This window comes from Spermophilus citellus (genome assembly GCF_964194105.1).
Source record: "Spermophilus citellus genome assembly, chromosome: 7".
NCBI lineage: Eukaryota > Metazoa > Chordata > Mammalia > Rodentia > Sciuridae > Spermophilus > Spermophilus citellus.
Window position 1 is genome coordinate 162,319,551 of NC_138188.1, and position 26,448 is coordinate 162,345,998.

General features: G+C 53.1%; 1 protein-coding gene across 4 annotated transcripts in view; it reads right to left on the bottom strand.

Moving 5' to 3' along the window:
• The window catches only part of C2CD2 (C2 calcium dependent domain containing 2), a 56,132-nt gene that overhangs the window by 9,746 nt on the left and 19,938 nt on the right, over positions 1-26,448 (bottom strand). The window contains exons 3-14 of one of the 4 annotated variants that reach the window (XM_081302393.1): positions 25,007-25,123; positions 24,102-24,206; positions 20,241-20,363; positions 17,692-17,815; positions 16,523-16,631; positions 14,157-14,221; positions 13,138-13,262; positions 12,164-12,338; positions 11,327-11,443; positions 8,801-8,928; positions 6,799-7,114; positions 4,643-4,679 (exon numbers count right to left, since the gene is read on the bottom strand). In XM_081302393.1, coding sequence (XP_081158519.1) covers positions 4,654-4,679; positions 6,799-7,114; positions 8,801-8,928; positions 11,327-11,443; positions 12,164-12,338; positions 13,138-13,262; positions 14,157-14,221; positions 16,523-16,631; positions 17,692-17,815; positions 20,241-20,363; positions 24,102-24,206; positions 25,007-25,123 — 1,530 coding nt within the window. In that variant the 3' untranslated portion in view covers positions 4,643-4,653. The remainder of the gene's footprint in view (positions 1-4,642; positions 4,680-6,798; positions 7,115-8,800; positions 8,929-11,326; positions 11,444-12,163; positions 12,339-13,137; positions 13,263-14,156; positions 14,222-16,522; positions 16,632-17,691; positions 17,816-20,240; positions 20,364-24,101; positions 24,207-25,006; positions 25,124-26,448) is intronic. The other 3 variants (XM_081302392.1, XM_081302390.1, XM_081302391.1) reach the window with 3 other exon arrangements.

The window sequence follows — 26,448 nt, forward strand, 5'->3', positions numbered from 1 at the left end:
GTTGATCCCCAAATGCTTTCTTTTAAAAAGCAATTTACCTGCAGCCCTGCCAGGCTTAAGTCAAAGGCTCTGCTGCATTCCTCAGCAAGCCACCTGTCATCCGCAGGAGAAATGCAGGCCCCCATGCCCATAAGAAGGGCACAGGTTACCCTGGGCGGAAGGCAGGTGGCTGTGACCCTGACACAGACCCGATTCCAGAACTCGGGGAGATAAAGACTCCAGCCGTAAACTCCGCAAGAACAGGTTCCAATTAGAAGTGGTCAGCATGGACCCAGTGACTCCGAGCTGCCCTGGCCCTTTACCTTGTGCGGTGGGGACTTGGAAGTCTGATGTCATCCTGCTATCAGTCAGAGAGGTGGACCTGGGCGGGACTCTCTGGAAACTTCCCAGGACCCAAAACAAAACTGGAGGGCAGGAGGGGCACACCATCCTCTCTGAGAGATCCACTTTCTCCCTTGAGAGTGTCCCCTTTTCTGATCCCTTCACTAAACTTTGCTATTCTTTTTTACTAAGACTGTGACTAGCCTGAAATGCTCTCAAGCAAGAACACAAGAATCAGGTAGGACCTCCCCGCTGCCCGCTCCTGACCCTGAAGCACAGGGAGGGCAGCAGGATGTGTAAATGGCAGCAGATCTGTGCGACACACATCCCCAGAAAATGCCACGGGTCGTGAAAGACCCTCGAGGGCATCAGGACGGCCAATGACCTCCTCCAGCGGGACCCAGCTCTGGGTGTGTCTGGGGAGCAGAATCCCCTGGGTATCAAACGGCATGTGCTGGGCACAGTGGGCTCCTAGGCAGGGGACCCCAGCTACAGGGGGCTCTGCATCCTGAGGTTACCTCAGGCTGGGGGTCCTTCTGTCCTACAGGGGCTGTTTCTGGGTTAACCTGGAAGTCCCCGAAGCAAAGCATGAATGCATGGGCCCCCACATTTGGAGTAGAGGCAGGGCAGGGGAGTCTGAGCGGTGGGGGGGGGCAATGGAATTCTGGGGAAGGGAACAAACCAGTCTGTATCCTGTGTCAACCTGTGTCCTGTGGGAGGGTGTGTCCTGAGAGGGCCAGTCCTAAAGCCCACTGCCTAACTGTCCCTGCACTGAAATTTGGCCTGCAGGCTAGAGCCAGGGCCTGAGGTGTGTGCAGGGCCTTAACTGTGTCCTTCCAAAGTCCACGTGGCACGCTGACCCCAAGGACCTCGGAAACGGAGCCCTTTTTTGGAGAAAGCACCTTTACAGAAGCAATCAAGTTAAAGTGAGGTCATCAGGTGGAACTGATCCCATATGCCTGGCATCCTCAAAACAGAGAAACCTGGACACAAAGATGGACACAGAGGGAAGACGCATGAAGATGCGGGGGACAGAGGCTGGTGATGTTTCCACAAGCCAAGGAAGGCCCAAGAGTATCGGCAAACCCCAGTAGCCAGGAGAGGCCGGCCCAGGCTCTCCCCTGGGCCTCAGGGGGAGCCAGCCCTGCTGATGCTTCACTCTGGGATTTCTGGCCTCCAGAAGGAGAGACAGGGACCCCTGTTGTCTGAACTACTGAGTGTGTGACACTCTGTCCTGGCCTAGAAAACTAACACAGCCAGAGAGGCCGAAGAGCATCTGGCCTGAGACGGAGTCCAGACACCCAGCACAGCCTCCTGCTGGGCCCTGGAGCCCTGGTGGCCAAGTAGAAGAGGGGCAGCAGAGTGGTGGCGACAGGGCAGCAGTCTCAGCCCTGGGACATGGCCATCAGCCAGCATCAGCCAGAGAGAGCAGCTCAGGCAAGGCCTTCGCTTCCCTCTGGCTACTCTTCTGCTGTGTCACATCCTCTGTCCCTGGGCTGTGCAGACACAGGGCTCTGGGGACAGAAGGCACAGTGGCCCACCTGCAGGGCATAGGTGCCTGGCTCCAAAGGGACAAGCGCTGGTCCCCAGGGGTTCAAGGGAAGCCAGAACCTGGGGACAGATACAGGGTCTTTAACGCACTGTGAAGGGGCTGTTCTCCCCTCCGGGTGGGCAGCCACCTGCTGAGGGCAGCTGCATTGCCCAAGGGTAATTGTGCACAGTAGCAGGTTCAGAATGAGGGCCGAATGCCCTGTCTCCATGCTGGGTGCCCTTCATGGCTGACAGCCGAGCCTCTGGTCCACCTTGCCTTGGACCCTGAATGCAGTGCCAGGACCAACCTGCACGTCAGACTGGATCACAGGGTCCTTGTCTTACGCGTGCTGCTGGCTGGAGTTTCTACTGATGGGTGTTAGTGGTGGGTACTGCACACCATGTGGAGGGGCCTCTGGTGGGGCCTGTGCAGCAGCTCTGCCTTCTGTCATGTCCCTGTGCAGCGTCACATGTGCCCTCGGGCACGCTCTCTGCAGAGGACTGTGGGACTCACAGGTGCTCCCCTAACCTGACCCCTCGGATTCTGTGGGGACAATACAGGCTTCTAGCAGAGAAGACAGTCCTCAAGGGGACGCGCCAAGACTTGCAATGCCACAATGGCTACCTACGGCCCATCGGGAGGGAGGGTGACCCTCGTTCACAGCACGAGCGTGGAGGACAGGCTGAAGCTGCTCGCTGGCTAACGGGCCCAGGGGCCTCTGCCTACGAAGCCTGCATCCCTGGGCCTGGCCTGTGCTGCTACGTCAGGGATGGATGATGAGCGCCCACACCAAGGAGTGGCAGCTGGAGCAAGGCCACGTTTGGAGCCCTGGGGAGGAGCACCGGACAGCTGCCTGGCGGACGGAAGCTCCCCCAGGCCCTCCACCCAGTCATGGGCCTGGGCAGGATTCCGGAACAACTGCACCAACAGAGAGGGACGCTGGGCGTGGGGTGATGCCAGGCACGGTGGACCAGAGGCTCGGCTGTCAGCCACGAAGGGCACCCAGCGTGGAGAGAGGACATTCGGTCCTCGTTCTGAACCATGGCCAAAGTCTGTTTAAACCTGCTACTATGCACAATTACCCTTGGAGCAAAGGACGTTCGTTGGAAGAACTATGGCCACAGGCTTGCTGGGTGACAGGGACTCGGCCACTCCATCGGTGAATGTGGGGGTGGCCCAGAGGGATGAGTGCCCTTGCCTGGCTGCTGGGAAGTCACGCTACCTGGAGCCTGCCTGTTGCTTCTCGACTAATGACCACGATGGCCAGTGTTCTGTGTCAATTTGGCCACAGTGCCCAGTGATTCAACCGAACACAAGTCTCAGTGTTACTCAGGAGGTATTTTATCCATGAAGCTAACACTCCTGACATTGAGGAAATTACCCTGGATCATGTGGGTGGGCCTGAGCCAATCAGCTGAAGAATTTAAGTGGGAACACAGAAGGTTTATCTAGAGAAGAAATTTTGTCTCAACACTGGAGTCCCACCGCCAGCCTGCCACCTGCCCTGCATATTTCAGATTTGCAGGACCCACCATTGTGTGAGGCAGTTCCTTAAACTATAGAACCTATTGGTTTGTTTCTCTGGGAAACTGATCCTACAGCTCATGGTTTGGTAGGCCCCACTTACTCTGAGCCACACAATCTGCTACCCTTTCTGGACAGGGAAGTTCCCACCGCACCACCCTCACTCCAGGGCAGGGGTAGCCACTGTGACTTCAGGACACCTGACTGCTGCATTCTAGGCTACCTCACCTGTACCCCAGGCCGTGGGAGCAAGGCTGAGCCCTCACCCCCAACCACAGCCTCCAAGGGACTGAGGGTGCAATGTGGGAAGCAGATGGTGATTTCCAGAGGGTGGAGAGCAGGAGGGAGCAGGGGAGGCTGTGGCAGGTGCAGAGGGACACGTCTGGCTGTCCTCCACAAGAACCAGCACATTTGGGAGCTTGAAGGCTCCCGACACTAGCCACAGTGAGGAGGTAGGGACATCCACCACCCGGATTTGACCAGATACGCGACACATCCCGACAAATCCCCTAAATCCGTGCAGCCGTGAGCTCATCCAACATCCTCAAGGCTGTTCAGGGAGATGGAAACACTGCCTGCCCTGGCTCCATCACACACACGGAGCATGCTCCCAATCACACACCATGCCATGCCTTTGTGCAACTAAAACAATTAGTAAAACAAAATGTAGATGACAACAAAAAAGGTACAACTTGGGAGGTTATCTGAAAGTTGAAGCAAATAATTGAGATTTTTAAACAGGAGACAGGAAAAAAATGTATTTCCCTGGTTCTCGGGGGAAAAAAGATCCCAAGGAGGCTCAAGTATAAACAAATACACATACAGGAAGCAAAAATAATTATTCTAAGTTATAGCTCTAATGTCTCACATATTTCCAAAACTTATTTCTATTTGTCTCTTTGGAGTCTAACAGATATAAGTAGCTAATGGAGGAATCATCTTAAAGTCCTACAGGGAGGAAAAAGTGGCCAAAACAGTGACCTACGTAACTGTGGTCTGCGCTGGGAACAGCTCTCCAACGCACGCTGGACAGGTGGGCGGACAGGCGGGAGTGGACAGGCGGGTGACAGAAGCCAGCGCCCGGGAGGGGAAGCCTGGGCTCCCTCCCTGTCCACCCAGCTCACTGGGCGCTGCGTCCCTGCAGGCAGAACGCCAGTCGGGGAAGCAGGACGGGCGGGAGAGGACGCAGCGGTCCTCCCCTGGCCCAGCGCTTTTCTCAGAGCAAGGCAACATGTAATTAAAAGATAGAAGACAAAAAGGACTTACTGTGCAGACACTTAACTCTGGTCGGCAGAGCGATCCTCTTAAGTGAGGGGGAAGGGCACGGAGGCAGAGAGCGGAGAGGTGAAAAGAAAAGCCGCAAGAGCGAAATCAGAACGCGAGGAAGAGGACCACTGCACATCGCTGAGCGGACAGTGGGCAAGGTTTCCACCCCCACACCCCCAAGATCTCCCGAAAGACATCCCTGTGACTGGTTCCACGGGTTGGTGGTCTCCACCCATTCACACTGTCGGGATGCTCCGTCAATACTTTCTTAGATTATAAATAAACTAAGTCCCGGGAGCCAGTTTCCTGTTTTGGAAGCACCACTGCAGTATGCAAATGTTCCCAACCAGCTCCATTCCAGAAGAATTCCAAATACAGCATCCCCAGGAGTCTCCCACAGACTCCAGCTACACAGCGGATACAGGTGGTCTGTAAACCACGAAAAGTGAGTTTAAAAGGAGCATAGACTCCACAGAATCATTCCCCTGTGTTTCAGAATTTTTTTCCAGTGTAAAATGAGAACGATTTGGCAACCACAACATAGTCTAATAACATCCCAGAGATGCTAACGCAAATCTCTTGGAAAACACTGGAATGGGAAAAAATATGTTGTTTTTCAATTCATCCAAATACCTCCTTTAAAATAAAAACAAACCTGGGGTCAATGCATCAGTGCCCCCAGAGTGAAATGTGCTACTTAGCTGAAGTGTCCTCGACAGGTCCCCAACCAAATGCCCAGAGCCTGGAGCAGATGAACCATGGGTGGGAGGCAGCCCAAGCCCCCATCCAACCTGCCTGACACCTAGATTCCCAGAAGGCATCATCCACCTGGCCAGGGAAGGGGAGGCGGGAAGGCAGGGCACAGTGAGGGTGGAGACGCGGGGGACTGTGGGAAACCAGGGGGCAGGGAGCAAGGGGCGGAGGAGGAGGACTGGCCTCTGGATGGACAGCAAGAGCCACATCAGCCATCTGGGAATACACAGGGGGGGGGATGAACTGGGTTCCAAGACAGCAAGAGGAAGTGGACCGTCAAAGTAGGGGGAGGCGGGATGTCCCCAGGCCCTCGAAGGCTCTCACCCTCAGCACAGTGGGACGTCCCTGAGGGGCTCCGTGAGGACTGCCCTGTGCCCTGTAGGGTGCTCAGCAGCACCTGTCACCTCTACCCACAAGATGCCAATAGAACCCCACTCCCTACTGTGATCCCCAATCTGCCTCCAGACATTGCCCATGTTCTCTAGGGCAAAAGTCCCCAGTAGGAGAACCAGGTGCCTGTGGCAGTGGGGACAAAGGGTGGGACAGGCTGCAGCAGAAGAGCCCCAGGTTTCCTGACCCCTAGAATGACCAAGAATTCTAGGGTGCACGGTGTGCATTCTTGGGAGTACTGAGAAGCCTGCTGGAGCCCCAGCACCCACACACTGCCCTCAGCCCCACCTATCCCAGCTCCTCCAGAGGCTCAGCCTGCACCTGAATGGAGGAGCGCAGGAGAGGGGCACATGCAGTGGGCACGGTCCCTGCTAGGGAGGACACCGAGGCTGGGTGCATTTGAGGTCTCTGAGCCCCACAAGTGTTCCCACAGGTGACTGGGATGCCGTGGCTCAGGCCAAACTATACACACCTGAGAAGCAGGTGTGGCTCCACAGCGAGAGTTTAGTGCTGAGAGAAAGCAATGGCTATTCTAAGAAAGGGGTCACATTGCTTCTTTCCTCCTATAGCCCCTGTCAGGTTCAGGCACGAGGCTGAGGCTGGGTTTTGTTTTAGTTTGAGGGGGTCTGGGGGCAAATGAGGTGAGCGCCAATCCCATGGCCAGAGACCTGGTCTCCCCAGGCTTTGCTTTCTCTGGCCCACCTTTGACTTGGCTCCTGGAGAGCAGGGGCAACCCTGTTCCCAGGTGGATCCATCCCAGAGGGGAAGGGGAGCTCTAGGCATGAACATAAACTGCCCCCAAATGCAGAGCTGGCCTAGCCACTCACCCTAAGGTCCCCAGCCTGCCCCGCAGGCTCTCAGTGGGCATGGGCATTTAGCACAGGGGAGGGACGGGCTGGGATGGAGCTCAGAGGACAGAGGAAGGGAGGCTGATGGCAAGAACCCAAGTAGGGTGGACACCAGCGTGAGACTGAAGCCACCAAACAGGGGGCCCAGGGCTCGGGAGCAGGTACCTTTAGGCTTCTTGGCAGCGCCAGGCTCTGAGATGCTCAAGGAACTCTCAGACAGCTCGTCCCCATCAAGCTCCAGCCGGGCTGGGCCTCCCCATGCTGCCGCCAGGGGCTCCTTCTCCAAGTCCCAGGAGTCCACTTCCTTCTCCTGGGGCTTTAGGGCAGTTGGGACCTGGGCTGGCTCATCTTCCACTGGTGGGGCAGAGGCCATGGCCGCCTCTGGGGGACAGGGGCCAGATGGGGCGTCCTCGCGGGCGCTGTCCATGGAGGATGCATAGTCCTGCATCAGGGCAGCCTCGTGGTCCTGAGAGAGTGAGGTCTGTGGGGAAAATGCACCATCAGGCCGAGGGTGAATGCATAGCCGGGGCAGGGCAAGATGTCAGGGGACAGTGGAAGGTCGGGGGCCTGGCACGAGCGCTGATGTTCTCTCTGGGGTCTTATAATGGGAGCAGCCGGGCTGGCCCCTAAGAGGGCACTTGTGCCTCAGAGCTGCTAAGAGTCAGGCCAGGGCTGCTCCCCTCCACAACCCAGGCGCAGGGCTGCCCACAGCCAGGGGCGGCCTAGCACTCACAGCCGAGGGCAGTCAGGACGCAGTGGGTCTCTCCCCGCAGACAGGCCCAGCGCCTGGAGCCTGGAGGTGAGATAGTATATAAGGGGACAAAGGAAGTGGGCTTGGTGTTTCAGATTTAGTCTTTCAATCTTTGTTCCTACTGTGTTTTCAAGTTACTCACAAGCAGAACTTCATTGGAGGGCACTTTGTATCCTTATAAGAACTGCATTTATATGTAAAATAAACGCAGTCTCTGAACTCCTCTAGGGTGGGGGTCGAGCAGTGGCTCAGTGAGAAAATGACTGGGCAGGGAGGGCTGCAGGGTCCGTGGAGGCTGCCATGCTGTCCTCACCTGGGTGGCACTTACCCAGGTGAGCTGCTCGGTGACAACTGGCACGTGTACTTTACTAACATAAGGATTAGCTTGCAGAAGTGCCTACTGACTCAAATGGGACACTTTGGAAATCAGTAAAAATTATAACCACAGTGGATTGCAGATATTAAATTTTAAGATTTGTAAGTTTGTGATTCTAAAATAAAGCTGTAGAGAAAGCACAGGCCAGATGATCTCGGGTCTTGCCTTCATTCATTTACCCAGGTCTGAAAAGAACCACCATTGGGCCCGGTGCTCTGGAGGGGGCCACCTGTTGGCTACTACTGGAAATGCACCCAGGAATCCAAAAGAAATGGTACCTGCCTGGGTGATGCTCAGGGCCACCTGTGAGCCAGTGTCCTGGGGACTGAGGCCAGGTCACTCACACTCTGGGTACAATGGAAACGCGGTGACTCACCTTCTGCCCTCCAGCCCACCTTCCTTTACCTCAGGAGTCCAACCCCGCTCCCTGGGCCCTGTTCAAACTTCCTCCTCCTCCTGCAAATCAGACTCTCCAACCATCCCACCAGCAGTTCCCTGGAAATGTCAAAGCAGAGTCAGGGTCTCCTGAGGCCCTGAGCTCTGGGGAGCTGCCCCCCTGCAGCTTGGGCCACGCAGCTGCCACGAGACAGTCCCGCCCCCTCTTGCTCCCCACGGACACCCCAGGGCCGGATTTGGGAAAGAGTAGGGATTGGGGTATTTTTTACAAAAGTCTTAATTTCTCTCGGATAACAAAATAAATCAATATCTGTTGTGAAAATTAAAATGCTTTAGAAGTGTGTAATGTGGAAGAAGTTCAAGTTCTCTGGAAACTGGGCAGTGACGAGGGTGGGGTCTGCACCAAGGGGAGTAATCCATCAGCCTTCCCTCCCAGTGAGGATGTGTCACCAGCCTCTCAACACTCAAGGCATCGCTGGGCAGAAATAAACAGCACAAGCTGTGCAGGCTCACCGCCTCGCAGCTCCCTGCTGGGAGAGGGAAGTCTCACACCTGCCAAAGGGACTTCTCAACACTGTCCTGTGCCTGGACTGACGTCCCTGAGGGACACCCACCCACCCACGCCCCCGTGGCCCTGACCATACCTTGGAGATCCCTGAAATGATGATAGTGCTCTTCTTTCGGGGTGACTTGAGTTTCAGCTTTGAAGACTCACTGAGCTGCCGGATGGCAACCTCAGCCACCGGATCGGAGCCATTCAACACCAGCAGTTCTGCAGCAGGGAAGGTAGCGCTGAGCTCATGAGCAAAACCAAATGCCTCGGGGAACTTCGAGGGGTGACGGAAATGACTGGCAAACATCTCTGATACAGGGCCAGGGCATAAACTCTGGAGGCTTTGCAAGCCATCTCTCTAAAACAGCCCCTCCCCGCGGCTTTGGATGACCTTCAGCAGTAGGGTTGAAAAGTGAGGAAAGCAGCAGGCAGACCAAGCACCTCTACCCTCCGGGGAGACTGAACCTTGAAAGGCAGGGCTCAGGAAGGGCCACACTAACCAGCAGGGCCACCAGCTTCACGGTGCTCTCCACCCACAGGAGCTCTTGGAAGAGCCGTGTACACGGACCTCATCTGCTCACTCCCAGACCCCGTGAGGCCAACTCTGTTTTTTCTTTTTTCCAAACCTCCATTTGACAAACGGGGAAAATGATGGATAGCTGGGTGAGAGATGACCAGGACGGCCTCTGACGCAAGGCACAAGGTTATAACCTAACTATTCTGCTGAGGAGACGTTAAGAATGGCGGAGATGTTAAAAGGAGCTTTTCCTACCGCAGCCTCAGCCCTGGCCTGAGGGCCAGAGAGGTTAGTTTCCAAACCTGGACTGCTGGCCCAGGCCCTGTGATACCACGTCCCCAGCCCAGAGCTTGGGGTGTCTCAGGAAGGAGTGGGCCTTTGGTTATTCATAATGAACCTCTTTTAACTGCATCCAGTTTATGCTAACGAGGCTCCCCTTACCTCAGGGGAGAGGCAGGGACCAGGGGTCCCCAGTTGGTTCAACATCAATGACCAGTCATGCACTCCACCAAGCTAGTAGAGTGGAGCCCCCACAAACTCCTAAACGACAGGCTCAGAGGGCTTCTGGTCTAGCACCACTAAATGCCAGGAGGGAGCACTTCCCGGGCTCCACAGACAGAAGCTCCAGCACGGGACCCTTCTTGCCCTGTCCTGGGTACCTGCTCCCTGGCTGTGCATCTGCACCCTTTAGCACAGCCTGGTAAATCTAGGGACATATCTCCCTGTGTGCTGTGAGTCGTGACTCCAAACTGGTAACGGAGGGTCACAGGCTGGGGGACCCGATAGGTAGGGTCAGAGTGTGGGTCCCTGGGACACTGTCGCTTGTGGCTGGCATAGACACAGGGAGGCGACAGTCTTGGGGCTGAGCCTTTAACCTGTGGGTCTGAGCTAACTCCCGAGGCCAGCGTCAGAACTGAGTCACACTGCAGGGCACGCGGCTGGTGTCTGCAGAGAAGGGGAACCACCTGGCTTTGCCACACACTTGGTGCCACAGTGTTGTGGGTAGAGGAACAGTTTTGTCCTTAGCCTCTGGCTCACAGAGAAGGGTCAAGAGAAAGGATCTGCAGAGACCTCCTTGTCACCAAGGAAAAGCCACCAAGAAAAGGGAGGCAGCACAGCTGCCCCAGGATAGCTCTGCCCTGTGCGCTGGAGGGAGCAGTCCTCGGAGCTGGTCATCATGTAGGTGCAGCCCAGAAAGCCACAGTTGTCCCTGGTTGCCCAGTGGACAGTGACCTGGGGTGGCCCCACTGCCAGGGGTAGTCTGAGGACATCTGCCCAGGTCTTTTAAACCAGACGAAGGGCCCCATAGCATGAGTACTGGAGCGCACGGGGGCGGGGCCCTGAGGAAGGGCCTCAGAAGTGGTGGCCAAAAGAGGAGCCTGGGCTGTGTCCTGGACACTGCAGGTGGCCCAGAAGGGCAGGAGCCATAGAGGCATGGGGGCCTGCAAGGGAAGGGCAGTTGCAAACTGCGGGACACAGAACCGTCCCAGACCGGGGAGGTTGCATGAGACCTTCTGCTCCTGGCGGGCCTTGCCCCACCTCTGATCTCAGTAAGGCCGGAAACAGAAAGGAGGGTGAGAGAAGCGCCCACCTGCCCTTTCTCTGATGGGAGGTCACAGGAGGGCCAGGGAGAAAGTCCAGCCCTAAATTCAGATGGTGCTGTGATCCAGGGACACACATCTTTTCAAAGACGCCCGTTCCCCGAGAACCACCATCAAAACCTGAGATGTGCACAGAGGGCTGGGAGCCACTCCTAGCCAGCAGGCTTCGGCAGACAGCGGGACACACTCCAGCCCTGGGAGCGGCTGTCCCCACAGTTCTGCTTCTCCAATAGCCTCAACGTCACCAATGTACTGAAGAGCAGGAAAAATTATGTTCAGAAAGGCCTCCTTTGGGTTTTTGTATTGATTCTGTTAAAGTGTTCCCTCAACCCTAGCAGGGACTTGGTGTGACTCTGGTCTTCCTGTGATTTCCCCATTCTCAGTATCTACTGATCATTAGGGAAAGAAAAAAAAAAAACCTCAGAAAAGGAATCTTGACTTCTAGGCAGATGAGAAGCGTGTGAGAGCCAGGAGGGAGGAGCGCTCGCTGCCTGCTCACCTGTGTCTGAAGAAGAGAACGTCTTGCTGACGGGCGCGCCATGGCACGAGATGGCCTGGATGGAGATGTCCTTCTCGATGACCTTCACCTTAACGGGCGTCTTCACAGGAGACTCTGCTGGGGGAGAGGCTGTTACCCAGGGCAGGCCAAGTGCAGAAAGGAGGGAAAGGGCGCCCTGGCAGTGACCTCAGCCAAACCCAGGACAAAGTCATGCTGGGAGCTCAGACTTCGGTAAACTCTCAGAAATGTTTTAACGAAGCGAGAGTTTCCCTTTGTGCTGCACATCCCCCAGTGGAGCAAGTGGTCTGTTCTGGGTGATGACGCATTATCACGGGTTTTGTTTACTCGGGTGGAGACACGGATAAACAGATAATGATCCGTCACACTTGTGCAGGAGTCTCCAAGGTAGTGGCCGTGGGGACAGGTCCAGAATCCAGCCAGATCTGAATAGGAAAGGCACGCCAAGCCTTCTCAGGCAAGACGTTTAACTTAAGAAATTCTATGCCGACCACCTGCTTTGAACTTTCTAGATGGCGTGCTCTCCCTGCGTGAATGTGATGCGGTCCTCGATTAACCTGGGTGGGGTGGCCTCGGAGGGCAACTATTTATAATTCCCAGTGGACTTGAGCTTTGGAGCAGACCACAGGGTTGAACCTTGTGTCACCTACCAGGCATTTCTTTGATAGAACAGAAAGGTAAGTGTCCAATGCAAAAGCAAGCTCAGGTCTTACCAGCTGCCCCCCCTCCTGGCTCAAGGTCACCTTACTAGGCCCAGGGCAGCAGCCAGAGCCCTCTGCCTTCGAAAGGCCAGCGAGGGACTGTACTCCAGTGTCTCACCAGAGCTCAGTGGGGACGCCCTCCCCACATCGTAGCGAGGCTTGGTCTTCACAGCAGTGACAGTAGTGACCACGGTCCCACAGGGCATCACTGTGCGGTCCTTTTCTATCTTTGCAGCAGCAACAGGGGGAGGGGTTTGCCAGGATTTCAATTCACCGGGTTCTATGTAAGAAAACTGCAGAGAAGGCTGGTTATTTGTTTTGTAGCACACCTATCCCACAGCGCCCATGGGGTTTGGTTCCAGGACCCCCCGGAATGCCAAAATCCTCAGCCACTCAGTCTTATATGAAATGGTGCAGTACTGCGTATAACCTACTTATACTCCCAGGTGCTTTGAGAGATCCCTTGATGACCTGTAGCCCTCCTTCAGTGGAAATGCAGTGTGAGTAGTTACTAGACCTGTTGTTCAGGGAACAGTGACAAGAAAAAAGGCCTGTGCATGCTCAGTAGATGTGGTTCCCCAGGGGTTTCAATCCACAATCGGTGGAATCTGCAGATGAGGAACCCGTGGACACCACAGGCCAACTGTTAGCATGAGGGCCGATTAACTAGCAAAGGAACACTGCTTCCTCTGAAATACCCACTAGACTCTTTTTACTTAATGTCACTTAATCTTTTCAGTTGACCTGGATTTCCCCAGAGCCAGCAGAGAACCATGACAGCTGAGCTCAAACACAGCTAACCCTACACAAAACAACAGTGGAATTAAAAGCCGGAGAACCAAAGATTTTTTAAAAGGCCCTTAGGGTTAGGCCCCAAGAGGCCGTCCCGATACGTTATCTCACATATTGGACAACACAACCCCAGCACCGCGGGCCGGGTCCATCCAAATCTAGACACGCATGCTGTGAAACCATGTCTTTTGCGTGAGCCTCGTGAGGCACTGGAGGCAGAGGGAGCCTCTGGCAGCAACAGGAAGCCCCTAGAACAGGAGGTCAGGCCCCAATGTGTTGTGGACAAGAAGGCCACCATACCTCTGCAGTGACCGAGCCCAGCGCCGAGCTGCTGAGGGTGGGCCATCCGATCAGCGCGAAACTCTGCAGCCCAGAAGGCTGCTTCTTGAACAGGTCCAGAGGGACGGTGGTCATGGCCAGCAGACCTAGGGAAGGATGAAAGGAGCGCTGCTGACGTCTGTCAGGCCATGAGCTGACCCCATTAGCTGGGAAGGGCCCCATTTCAAAATCCTGTCAAGTGTCAGGGTCACCAAAGACAGGCGGCAGGGGTGTTCCAGCCAGGAGGCGGCTCTGGGATAGGTCAGAGGCAACCCCCACAACAGGTGTGGAGATGACTGGCCAGAAGCCCACTGACAACTCTGGCACAGGGACAGTGGACGAGAGATCAAGTCAGTGTGAATCGAGAAGCTGCTGACTGCACAGAGGACATAGAGAGAACATCCTTATTCTTAGGAAATAGATCCTAAAGAATGTTGGGATAAAGGGCCATGATGCCCCAGGACTAGGAGGCTGAGGCAGGAGGGTCACAAGCTCAAGGCCAGCCTGGGCAACTTCATCTCAAAATAAAAAATAAAAAGGGCTGCAGTGTAGCTCGGTGGGAGAGCACCCTTTGGGTCAATCCCCAGAACCACACACACACAGAAAGAAAGCAATGAGGCGGAGATGGTAAATAAATTTCATATTCTATATACCTTACCCAATAAAAAAATTAAAAAGGAAGTTTGTTGAGGCTAGGAGGGTTCAGAACTGCTTCTCTGAGCCAAGAATTGTTGAATAAAAGATTCTGAATTGTTAGAAAGAAAGAAAGAAAGAAAGAAAGAAAGAAAGAAAGAAAGAAAGAAAGAAAGAAAACAGATGAACATTTTCCAAAACTGTGACTTGCCAATAATTTAAACTGAGTTGGAACCCAATGTGCCCTTGGAAAGTCCAGGGCTCAGGGGAGAGGGCCAGCCTCCTCTGCTGGGCCTTGCTAACCCCATCCCGCCCAGGCCCTGGGTGACCTCCCCAGACAGCGGGGCCCGGTTCACCTGCTCACCCACCTTCTGAGGACCGCCCGTCCTCTGCAATCTGCAGGTGTAACTCCTTGGACTTGGCATTCAGCTCACTGAGACAGGGAAAATAGCATGAGGCCTTCAGAAAGCAACGCTCTGTGGCCTTCTCAAGGTATGGTAATTTTTTTTCAATGATAAAAAAGAACACAATGTGGTCAATAGTTAAGAAACTGCGGAGACATGTAATCAGAACAGGAAAGGTCACCTGCAGCCCATCCTTTGTACACAGCTACACTTAATGCTTGGCCACCTGCCTTCCAGAGCTGCCCAGGACAGCTCACTTTGGTGGTGGTGATGCCATGGTCAATGCAAACCAAGGAGCCAGGCTTAACTTTAATTTTTAATTAACTTAATACATAAGCCACCTGTGGCTGGAATTTACCTTGTTGAAAGCTGAACAATTATCTAAAGACACCAAACACCTCCTTCCTCCCCTGGAACATTTCCTTTCACTTATACAGACATCTTTCCATGTCAGTCACTACAGAGAAACAACATTTTTCACAAGTGTCTATTGTGATGCTATTTGGCCTTGTGAAAAATTTACTTGGCCAGCTCCTTAATAACTATTAAGAATGGAGGGGCTGTGGCTGGGGCTCAGTGGTAGACCGCTTGCCTCACACGTATGAGGCACTGGGTTCAATCCTCAGCACCACATGAAAATAAATAAATAAATAAAGATATTGTGTCCATCTATAACTAAAATAAAATCTTAAAAAAAGAATGAATTGGCTGTTTCTAATATTTTATAATTATAAATAATCTGCGACAAATATCCTTACCCATATATCTTTATACAAGTGTAATTATTCCCTTAAGAAAACTATACCTGTCAAGAAGTAAATACATTTAAGACATATTTTTAAAATATACCTTTTGATGATGTCCATAATATTTACTCCACTGGACATTACTATTCTCTCATTCTTTACCAAACTCCAAAGTGAAAAACAATCTTTTATTTAAGTCTGCATAACTTCACGTATTTCTGAGACTCGACATTTTTTTTTTTAGAAGTGTATGTCCATCTCTATTTGCATTTTATCTCCAGTTAGGAAATTTTGCTATTTTCTAAGTGGGTATTCCTATTTCATTAACAATTCACAACAGCACTTTGTAAAGATATAAAGGATGCTTTCCTACACTACTTTCTATAACTACTTGTTGTATAAGCAGATTGTTCTTGTTTTTAGCCAGGCTTTTAACTGAGTTATTATTTCTATCAATTTTAGGTGTTTTTTTTTTGGGGGGGGCACTGGGGATTGAACCCAGGGATGCCCAACCTCTGAGCTACATCCAAGTCCTTTTAATTAATTTTTTGTTTTTGAGACAGAGTTTTTCTAAGTTTTCCAGGCTGGCCTTGAACTGCAGTCCTCAAGTTCAAGAGTCACTTTCTATTGGATCTTCTAATATTAATTATTTCTTTCCTACATCCATTATCATTTCCAAGTGTTGGCTGATTTTCTTGGTTAGTCCAGCAATGAAATAAGATCAGCTCCAAGAAGCGGCCAGCCGTCTGCCTCCCTTCCCAGTCTCCGCACGTCACTTCTTGTTCCCACTTAACTGTAGTGACCAGTTCTTCTAGAACAAAACAGTGGGATCTTCTCATGTCAGTGGTGCTGCTCTTGAGATTTGCCATTCATAGTATTTTTTAAAGTCTTATTAAGGAAGTATCCATAAATTTTATTCTAATTAAATGTTTTAAAATTAGGAATAGGGGCTGGGGTTGTAGCTCAGTGATAGAGCGCTCGCCTCACCCGTGCGGGGCCCTAGGTTCGATCTTCACCACCACATAAAAATAAATAAATAAAAATTTAAAATGTCCAAATACAACTAAAAAATAAATACTTAAAAAAATATAAAAATGATAAGTTTATTTTCTCCTTCAATTTAAGATACAATAAAATTCATTATTAGATTTCCTTACAGTCCTGGTATGAACTCAAGTGGCTTTATTTTAATTGTGCTGCTAGATTCTACCTGATAATATTTTATTATTTCTTACATCTTTATTTGTGAGTGCCCTACACCTCTACCTTCTGCTTTATCGAACTTTGGCATCAATGGGAAGTCTCCTTCAGCTCAGGATGGTTGTGTGTCTAAGGGACGTGGGGGAGTTCCACAACAGTTCCCTCTTGTCACAACAGGGGACAAGGAGAAAATTAATCCTGAGAGCTGCCTTTCAAAAGAAACCTGAGTTTGATTTAGAGCTGCCTTTATGTGCTGAGAATGGCTTTATTTTCTAACTTAATTTAGCTTTCCAGCATAAACGGTGCTGGACAAGGACTTTGGGCTCTGGCGGTCTGGGCAGACCTGGCTATGGACACTGCCCCTGGGATGCAGGCCGTACTCACAAGGTGAACTCTTCCTCCCAGGTGAGGTGAGCAGTGCTCTTGGCTTGGGTGCTGGTGAACCTCTGGACAGGGTCATTCAGCTGGGCAATGCACACGGGGCTAACGCTGCCTAAAAGAAGAGAGATCATACCGAGGCCAGGGACCAAGAGAGTCAGTGTAGGTCATACATGATTGGGCAGAGAGAGGGGGGCCGATCCAGGAGGAAATGAAATGCTGACCCTCTGAGCCCTTCCTCCTGCTGCAGCCTGTCCTCAGGGAGACCTGCCTGCAGGGAACTGTTCCCCCTACAGGGGGCTGTTACTGAAGCCTCCTGGGCCCTTGGGTCACTCCACTGTCACATTTTGGCCCACCTTAAGCAGGATGTGGGGAGGAGAGAAGCGGGATTGGGGGAACCGCATCAGCACACTGTTTGCAGGTACAAGAAGGCCTGAGTTAAAGGAGAGGCCTCAGCTCACCCACTGTGAGAGTCCACTCTTGCTTTCATTTGCCATTTACACTCTCAAAGCAATGGATTTCACTGGGGTTAAAATTTTTTGAACTGTATTTGATGTCCGTAGCCCTAGACTGACCCCAAGTAGCCCACAGCCTTTGTCAATCCTGGCTGCAGGCGGGACTGCCCACATGGTCCTACTTCAGATGAGACTGAAAGCTTCCCCAAGAAGTCAGTGTTAAGCCTAAACTTAAACTCGGGATGACTCCTAAGTTTGGAGATGCCTTACAGAGAACTCACGAGTCTTAACTGACACACAATGCGTGCACACATTTATGGGGTGAGTGTGACATTTCAAAACAAGTATGCAATGTGCAACGACCAGTTCAGATTAACCGGCAGACCATCGCCTCCAACACCGGTCACTTCTTGGAGTCGCCAGCATTCAGAATCTGCCCTGCTAGCTGCGTGCATGCTTTGTTGTCAACTGCAGTCCCCCACAGGGCTGGAGGACACCAGGAGTCGTGGCGCCTGGCCAACTGTGCCCTGTTTCCACCTCCCTTCATCAGAACTGTGCCCTTCAGATGCTCATGTTGAAAGAAGGCAGGGGGCAACACTGCAGACACAACCGGGTGCCACCAGGGTCCCAGGCCACCTGGAGCCCACCAGGCTCGGGTGCAGAGGCTGTCACTTCCATGCACAGCTACAGCCCCACAAGACCCTGCCGCACCCCACCCACCTGAAGCACCAGGATCGTTGAGCAGCGAGACCCGGATGTTCTTCACCAGCAGTTTTAGTTCATGAGCCCTGGGAGGTTTGGGAGGACAGGATTCCTGAGCAGGAGAGGAAGTGCGCTGTAGATTCTGTGGAAAGCAAAGCAAAGAGCATCAACCACGGGGAGAACGTGGACCAGGAGGTGGCCGCTCGGCTCTGTAACAACGCTCCCTGCTCCTGGGGGGCAGGGCACCAGTGAGCCACAGCACTGCTCCTGCTTGGGGGCCTCCTCCGTCCCAGAGAGAGCCAGTACATGACCAGCCAGAGAGGATCCTGGGTCTCACTGTGGTGGAGACCGCAGCACTGGGGGGCCACGGTCCAGCCCAGGACAGTGCCTTAAATGGTCCTCTCCAGGTGGCAGGAACCCACTGCCATCTCACTGATGAGACATTGGCCAGGCGTGAATGGCCTCAGTCATCTGTGTGGGAAGTATCCGAGATGGACTGGCATGGACAAACAAGGGGACAGGATCACCCTCGTCTCATCCTCAAAGGTATCAGGGGCGTCCAGCAGCACGCATTGCCAGTCTGGAGGGCCCCTTGCTAGCCAGCACTTCCCACGCCAGCCGCCAGCCGCCAGCCAGCACTTGCTGCTGCCTCTAAGCAGGCGCGAGGGGACCGGGGAGGACCTTTTGCTCAGTGAGAGCCGTGCTGGCAGAGACCCAGACGTGGCTCTGGCGCAGAACACCCCTAGGGGGATGCACGCCAACATCCACAGCGCCACCACCGTCCTTCAGGACACCATCTAGAAGATGCTGTTCTGGACCAGGTCCTCCCGACCGTGAGCTGAGGGTACGTGAGGCCACCAAGTGACAGCAAAAGTCCTTAAAGTCCAGGTGCATGACAGAACAGCCCACACGAGGGGACAGGATGGAGACAAGGTGTTTTCTCAACTGTACATGTGTGGTGGTCAATTTTGTGTCAACTTCACTGGGTCCTATTTGGTCACACAACATTCTAGGTGTGTTTCTGGCTTCAAATTTAATATTTAAATTAACAGACTGAGTGAAACACCGGCCCTCCATAATGAGGATGGGCACCACCCAGTCGGCTAGAGGCCCGATTTGATCTCATATCAGAGAGACTCCTCCTTCTGACCACCTGGAGCTGGGACGTGGGTGGTGTTCTGCTCAGGGACTCCAGTGGGAACATCAAAACCTTGGTGGTTTCTGTCCTCGAGCCTGCCAGCTTTGGACTGGAGCTGGTATTGGTGCTCAACCCTTGGTCTAGAACTATACCCCAGGCACATCAGCCCCTGTGACCATGCAAGCCAATACCTATCCTCTTTATCTCCCATGGGTCCCGTCTCTCTGGAGGACAATGACCAGTGCTTATCCTATTTGAGAAAACTACACATTTATTTTAAAATATTTTTGAATTTATGATAGTGTTGAACTTTTTATTTCCTGACTCCATGGATTCTAACAACATGCTACTATTTTGTGAACTTCCTCCATTTTGATGGTAACCTCGGTCACCAGTCAGTCCTCTCTGATCTGCAGGAATCCACTGTGATGGAACTACTCACGGTGGGTGGCTGGCCTCTGCTCACCCTCTGGGAGGCACGGCCCACCCTCTCTTTGAGAAGGCCTGACAGATGAGCCTGGCCTCCACCATCCTGCACCGCCCAGAGGCTCCGCTGCTGGGCTGAGTCACCAGCCTGGCCCTGGTCCAGGCCCAGCAGTCTCAGTCCACCCAGCGCACTTTGCGCTGCTTGCTTCTGGGGTTTAGTTCTCATCACCAATCTGGCTTCCCAGGTCCCTCAGGGTCAGGGTCTGGATTTGTAATTCCCCCAACGAGCTCTTGTGTTAGGCAACTCAGCAATGCTTAGAGGTGGAAAGACGGATCGTGAGAGCTGTGGCCTCACAGGGGATGACTCCATTTGATGACTAAGAGTTTGAATGGACTAGTGAGTGCTAGCTGTAGGCAGGTGGGGTGTGGCTGGAGGAATTAGGTCACTGGGGGTGTGGCTTTAGTCTATACCTGCTCCTGGGCCCGCCCTCCCTCTCTCTCTCTCTCTCTCTCTCTCTCTCTCTCTGCTTCCTGGCTGCCAAGAGCGGGCAGCTTCCCTCCCCACACCCTTCGCCATGATGCTCTTCTGCCTCACCTCAGGCCCAGGGCAATGAAGCTGGCTGACCTTGGCCTGAACCTCTGAAATCATGAGCCCAAATAAACTTTTCCTCCTCTAACTTGCTCTCGCAGGTATTTTGGTCACAGCAACCAAAGCTGGGAGAAACACTCATTCTTGGAAGGATGGAGGCCGGGGAGTAGGCTTCGACTAGGCAGTAAGAAGTCAAGCTGGAGCTCACGCAAAGCAGAGGCCTGGCCTCAACTGGGCCCCATGGAGCACGCAACCCTGTGCTCGGCCCAGGGCTCCATCCCAAGGACACAGGGATATCCATCGGGCAGTGCTCACGCAAGCTCGGAGAGACACAGAAATGCACGTTCCCCAAGAGCGGCAGCCAGATGCCCAACAGCACTCAGAAACACGGCACCCTGCAATGAATGGACTTACCTGAGCTTCCTTTATATCCGTGGGCTTGGTGCTCAGAACCACCGACGGAGAGGTGGAACTCACCAGGTGCTTCAAAATATCCTTGAGAGATTCAGATATTGCATTTGTTTCTCCCACCTGGCCCTATGGAGAGGAATGATCATGGAGTCATTTCACAACCAGGCATCTGGCAGGCAAGCTCACAGCAGACTAGAGGTGGGGGCTGCGCTGGCCCTTGTCCCTGGGACTCCCGGACAGACAGATAAGCATTCCCGCTCTCACCTGGAGACAGGGTCATTTTACTGGTTTCAGAGGTAATTCACACCCCTCACAGCAGATTCCTAAACACGCAGACAGACATGCAGCGTAGGAATGTCAATGTTCCTGCACACCCTTCCTTCTCATGTTGCCCCCTCAACTTACGCACACACGTTTTTTTCCTTTCTTATATAAGTTTGATTTCTTTTGAAAATCACAAAGTATTGAAGGACATGAAAAGAACCAAGAAGAACGAAGAACCAAGCAGAGGACTTCCGTTACCAGATGGCAGGACATAGGAGGTTACAATAATTAGTACCCAGCAGAATACGTTCATATGTTCTAGAATGTTCTTGGCATCACTCTTCATGGGCACCTCAAGCTGGAGGCCATCTAAGTGGAGTGGACCGACTCCCTCTGAAGTCCCAATGCTGAGACCCTCCCCCCAGGGTGACAGAATAGGATGTGGGCCATTGGGAGGTGGAGGGCAGGAGGTGGCACTTTCCTGATAGGATCGGTGCCTCATGGGAGGGCCCAAGAGAGCGCCCGCCCTCCTTCACCCCCTGAGGACCAGCATAAGGCAGCTCTCTGCAACCCGGAGCAGGCGCTCACTGGGGCAGCTGGGCACTTCCATTCTAAAGATGAAGTTCTGCTGTTTGTAAGTCTCCAGGCCTGTGGTAGCAGTCACAGCAGCCTGGACTCAGCCACAGAGTGCCCTTTGGTGGCTACACAGACTCAGGGACTGTAGCAGTCTCAGGACAGAACAGCATAGCAATGAGTAAAATGCGCCCACATGGGAGGCGTGGGTGAACCTCAGGGGGAAAGGGGCTGAGCCCAGAAAGCCCTGGCTGACCCTGAGGGGCTGGGCAGCACATGTGGCCCTGGGGAGCTTCCTTGGAGCCAATCCCATTTGAGGCTTGTGCGCTGTTCTGTAAGCAGGTCACAATCGACTTTTTAGCAAGCAGGACTTATTTTTTAAAACCCCAACTAACCTAAAGGTGCTTTTGGTGTAGTTTTTCCAAAAAAGACTTATTTAAATATCGGCTTTTGTTTTAACCCTGACTCCAGGGCCGGATGGGTGTTTGCTGAAGCCGCAGCACACCCTGGGGGTGCCTGGGTCACTGCAACCTTCCCAGGTCTCGGGGAGAGCAGCTGCGCGGAGCAAGTGTCCACCATGATTCTGTGCCTTGTCCCAGTGCTGGCTCTGTTGGTGGTGGCTGGAGCCCTCGGTCACCTGCAATCCCAACCCTCACCGCAGAGTCCCAGCCCAGCCAGCCTGCTCCGGACCAGCCTCACCAGGGCTACAGGCTGGTGGACGTGTCCAGGAGCACTGTGGGGCAGGAAGAGATTTCAGAAAGCAGCCTGGAGCTGGTCTGTGTGGTCCCAAGGACAACCAGCCGGCCTGTCCCCTCCTCTGCCAGGACTTCTTACAGGGAGCTTGGTAAAAATCTACCACTTACTGAAAATTGACTCTCTGCCAGGATCTCTGAAATAATAAGAATGGAAATTGCTGACACTGTGGCTCCCACCGTGTGTGTGCCAGGCTCGCTCACACACCTGCATGTCTTAACTGCTTACTCCCCACAACCGCCCTGAGCATCACCGTCTCCCTTTCACAGGGAGGAAACTGAGCACAGGGAAGCCAGTCAACATGGTGGGGTCACACAGCCCCAAATCAGCAGAGCCAGGAGCCAAACCCAGGGAGGTCTGGGCTGTGGTGATCTGGGCTTTGAATGTACCCATCAACCCCTCATGAATAGAGCTTGACAACTTATTTTAAATTGAGATGAAATTCATGTGGCATACAATAAACCATTTTAAAGTGGACATTTCATTGCCGTTCAGTACCTTCACCATGTCATGTGCCCACCACCCCCCTCATGTTCCAACACCGTCACCATACCCCAGAGCAAACCCGTGCCCCACCCCCTCAGCGTCCCTCCCCCAGCCCCAGGGATCCACATGATGGACCCTACGATATGTGGCCCCATGACGGGGCTGCTGTCACTTGGCATGGCTTTCAAGTCCGCCCAGGTGGCAGCACAACAGAGCTCCATTCCTTCCAGGCTGATGACATCCTGCGGATGGGTGTGCCCCACCTTGGGTTTCTGACCTGCCCATTTCTCCTCACCTAGCAGAGTGGGCAGCCCCGGGTGGGAGGCGGGCCCCGGGCCCCAGATGCCAGTTGTTACCACACCCCAGATTCCAGAGCAGCTGCCTCCACCCAGCTCCTTCCCGGCCCAGCCGCCCCCAGGGCCATCCTTCCCTAGCAGGCCTGTGGGCAGGCCAGCTCTGGGAGACACACTCCACCTGGCAGAGGGGGTGCTGGAGGTGGGGAACAGACACCCACAGCCCAGGCATCATGCTACCAGTGGCAAGAAAGGGGCACAGGATGATATTTGAAAAGGAAATACAAGAAGGTGACAAACACCAATGACCCAAATCACCACGTGCAGGAGGTGGCCGGGGCGGAGGGAGAAGCAGCATGGGACCTTGGAGTCCAGCCTTCCAGATGGCTTTGACTTTTGAATCACGCTGATATTTTACGTTCAAGAAACATGTAAATCAACACAGATGGAGAGAAAACCCACAAACATACCAACATAGACGAATTAACCAACATCAAACTGATAACATAACCATCCAGGGAAAAAGCAATTCAAATGATTTTTGGACAGAGGAAGGTATCCTCAGCAGGACGCCTTCTGATGCCAGGGTCAGAGGGCACTCCTGAACGTGGGTGCTGAGGGTGTCAGGGAGGGAGGAAGCAGCCATGTGGCCTGGACAAGCCACACCCGTGTTTGAGAAAGGGGATGGAGTGAGGGGGAGGAGGAAGGGGAACTGAGGGACAGCCTGGGTGAGGGATGGGCCAGTGACAGGTGCCGTCCGACCATGCACTCAAGTCTACTAGCAAACAGCAGAACACCGCCTCCCACTCCATCGAGACAGGAGGCTCAAGTATCTACTAGAAACTAAGCCTGCCCCTCTCGGCTGTGCTGATGCCTCAGGGGCTGAACTAGGGGAACTGACAAAGTGGTGTCTTGAGCCACCAGAAAGGAGATCCCTGACCACCCCAGCTTTGGCTCTGTGTCACCTCTCCAGCAAGAGATGGGAGACGGGGCTCCTTGCGGCCTACCCACTCCCCATTTCCAAGTTCACTTCTTCAACCCCTGAGACTGGGAAGCTGGAAGGAATTTACCCTGAGGTTTTAGAGGCTTCCTTGCGGAAATAGGGCAAGAAAGAGGCCCCACCCTGGGGAGGCAGGCTTCTGCACAGGAGCACTTAGCCAGGGAGTGTCGGGGACCCACGGCTGCATGGCCACAGGGGCTGGTGCCTTCCACGGCACTGAAGGCCCAAGACAGTCCCTGCCCACTAGGCCCACACCTGGGTGGGGCTGGGCATCAGGAATTTTAAAAGCAGCCAGAGATTCTAGTGGCACCAGAGCCCTCTGAGCTGCCTCTCGCAGTGCCCCGTCTCAGTGTCCAGGCAGCCTGGGAGGGCAGGGGGACGGGGAAGCAGGTGCCCAACAGTTGGGTGTCTGCAGGTCCAAGCCTCAGCTTTCCACCTGCTGTCTCATCATGCCTGCCTTCTCAACCACGGAGGATCAGACACGGAGGGACTGACCTCCCCTGGTGCCCGGGGCTGGATCTTGATGGTCACTTCTGGCACGTGGATGTAGGACCACCGAATCTGGATGTCTTCTCTCTTTTCTTTCATGTGGAGCTCCAGCTATTAGAAAGAAAGAAAGAAAGAAAGAAAGAAAGAAAGAAAGAAAGAAAGAAAGAAAGAAAGAAAGAAAGAAAAAACAAGTGTGTCGGATGGCTGCTCTTTCCACCAGACCCCGGCAACCTGTGTACGTGCACAATGAGGGACGTGCAGTTTCCTGGCGCTGGCATCCAGAGCTGCACTGGGCCTCTTGTCACCATCATTAGAAACACGTCCCTCTGTGCTGCATTACACACTTTTTGTAATTACATGTAAAATAGGTCTTATTATTACAAATCTGTTATCACAGAATAATGGTAGTGCTGATTTTTTTTTAACTTACAACAATAATGGATTGTTTTAAAGTCGACTTTTTTTCAAAACCTAAGCTAGCACCTCCCCCAGCTCTGCCCAGCTGTCTTTCTGAGCTGTGTAGACACCTGTGGTCCAGCACCTGACTCCCGGCAGGTGCCACAGGCCTTGTCCCACCGGTCGGCAACAGTCCTGACCAGCCTGGAGGCCTGACAGGGGCAGTCTCTGGATTCATCATGCATGTGTGTGTGTGTGCGTGCGTGTGTGTGCATGTGCATGTTTTACGTCCCATACATACGGTGCAACATGGAAGCTTACAGTCTAAGATACACCAGTGGCAACAAGAACGTGGACGTTCACAGCCCTGTAACTCAGGCCACACTGAGAGCGACGTGTGCCCAACCCACCCCAGATGTGGGCCTAATGGGCAGGGACTGTCTTGGGCCTTTAGTGCAGGGGATGAGTCTATGAGAACTGTCTTCTTGTGACTTGCAGAATCTGCCCAGCCTCACCTGCAGATGAACTGGGGAGAGCTGTACGTCATACAGCTGGTGTCCTGAGCCGGTCACCGAGGGCGCTGCGCTGACCAGGAACTGAAGGGTCTTGCTCATCACGTGACAGGCCACCACCTGCAGGAGGGACAAGGTGACAGGAAGAAGTGTACAGGAGAGCAAGTAGCACCACAGGCATCTTTATGTCAGAATGCAGCAATCCAGACTTCCTTCCTTAGTGAGGGCAGAACTTCCATAAACTTGGATAAATATCCAGATCTACCTCTTCCTTAATATGTAGTAATTTGAAAACTAGAAAAGATATATCAAATTCTTGCTTCCTGATGGGTCGCTCTAATTGTTTCTTTACACACATAACGAGTTTTCTTTTTTGCTTTGTTGTATTTTCCCACAATGACAGATTTTAAACTCCCTAGACATGTCCATGTTCATAAAGAGCAAAAGCCATTAGCCATCTTTTCTCACTAAAAATGAGCCTTAAAATGATGTTACAGATGTAAATTTTAAGTAAAATTTTAAAATTCACCTGGAACACAAGAAATTGTTTATATCTAAATAATCTTAACATATGGTTCTTCAAAGACGCGGAAATAATTGAAAGAACATATGAAATACCAAATGACTACAAAGTGACACACCCTTAGCAAAATTGTTACAAAATGAACTTATTTTATAGAATAAGAATTTAAAGGACAAGACAAGCAACCACAAAAGGGAGTAAACCAAACTCAACTCCTCCTGTGTCTGGAAGCATGTTAGAGAGTGTTGACGTCACAGCCCAGACCGAGACGGCTAGTCTCCAGTCCCTTACGAGCAGAGCGGTAGAGGAGGCCTCACGCCACGCAGGCACAGCGCTGGCCGGTGATGAGGCCCAGTGCCCGCTGCATGGGCTGAGGGCAGCGGGGCCCAATGGGCACTGGATAACCAACAGGGTGGACGAAGAGGCTCCAGCAGTGGCCCGTGTTTGGCCAAAGCCTAGTCATCAAGAGGCTCAGGGTAAGCAAAATGGATCTCACCTTCCCAGGGGAATGGCTGACCCCACTCTGGTGGATTTATCAGAATCTAAAATACCAAGTAGAGAGATTATCAAAATAATGATTTTTCCAGGGCCTGCTACTCCAGAGTTCAGGCCGGGGCCATCTCCCCTTCCCTCTTGTCCCCTGGCTTCCCACCCCCGGCCATCCTGCATCCACCGTGTCCACCTCAGTGGCCCTCGCACACACCATGTGGAGCCTGGCACGGCTGCTCCCAGCATCCAGGACGAGAGGCAGGGGTCCCAAGGATCCAGCAGAAGATCCTTGCCTCCCACCAGCCCGGGCAAAAAGGCCAGACTCTTTGTGTCCCTCTGTGTTTGTAACATCCTCCAGAGACTGACTACAGGGATCAGTTAGGTCTTCCAAAGGCCTGGGACAACTAACGGTTGGATAGAAACGTCACTTGTT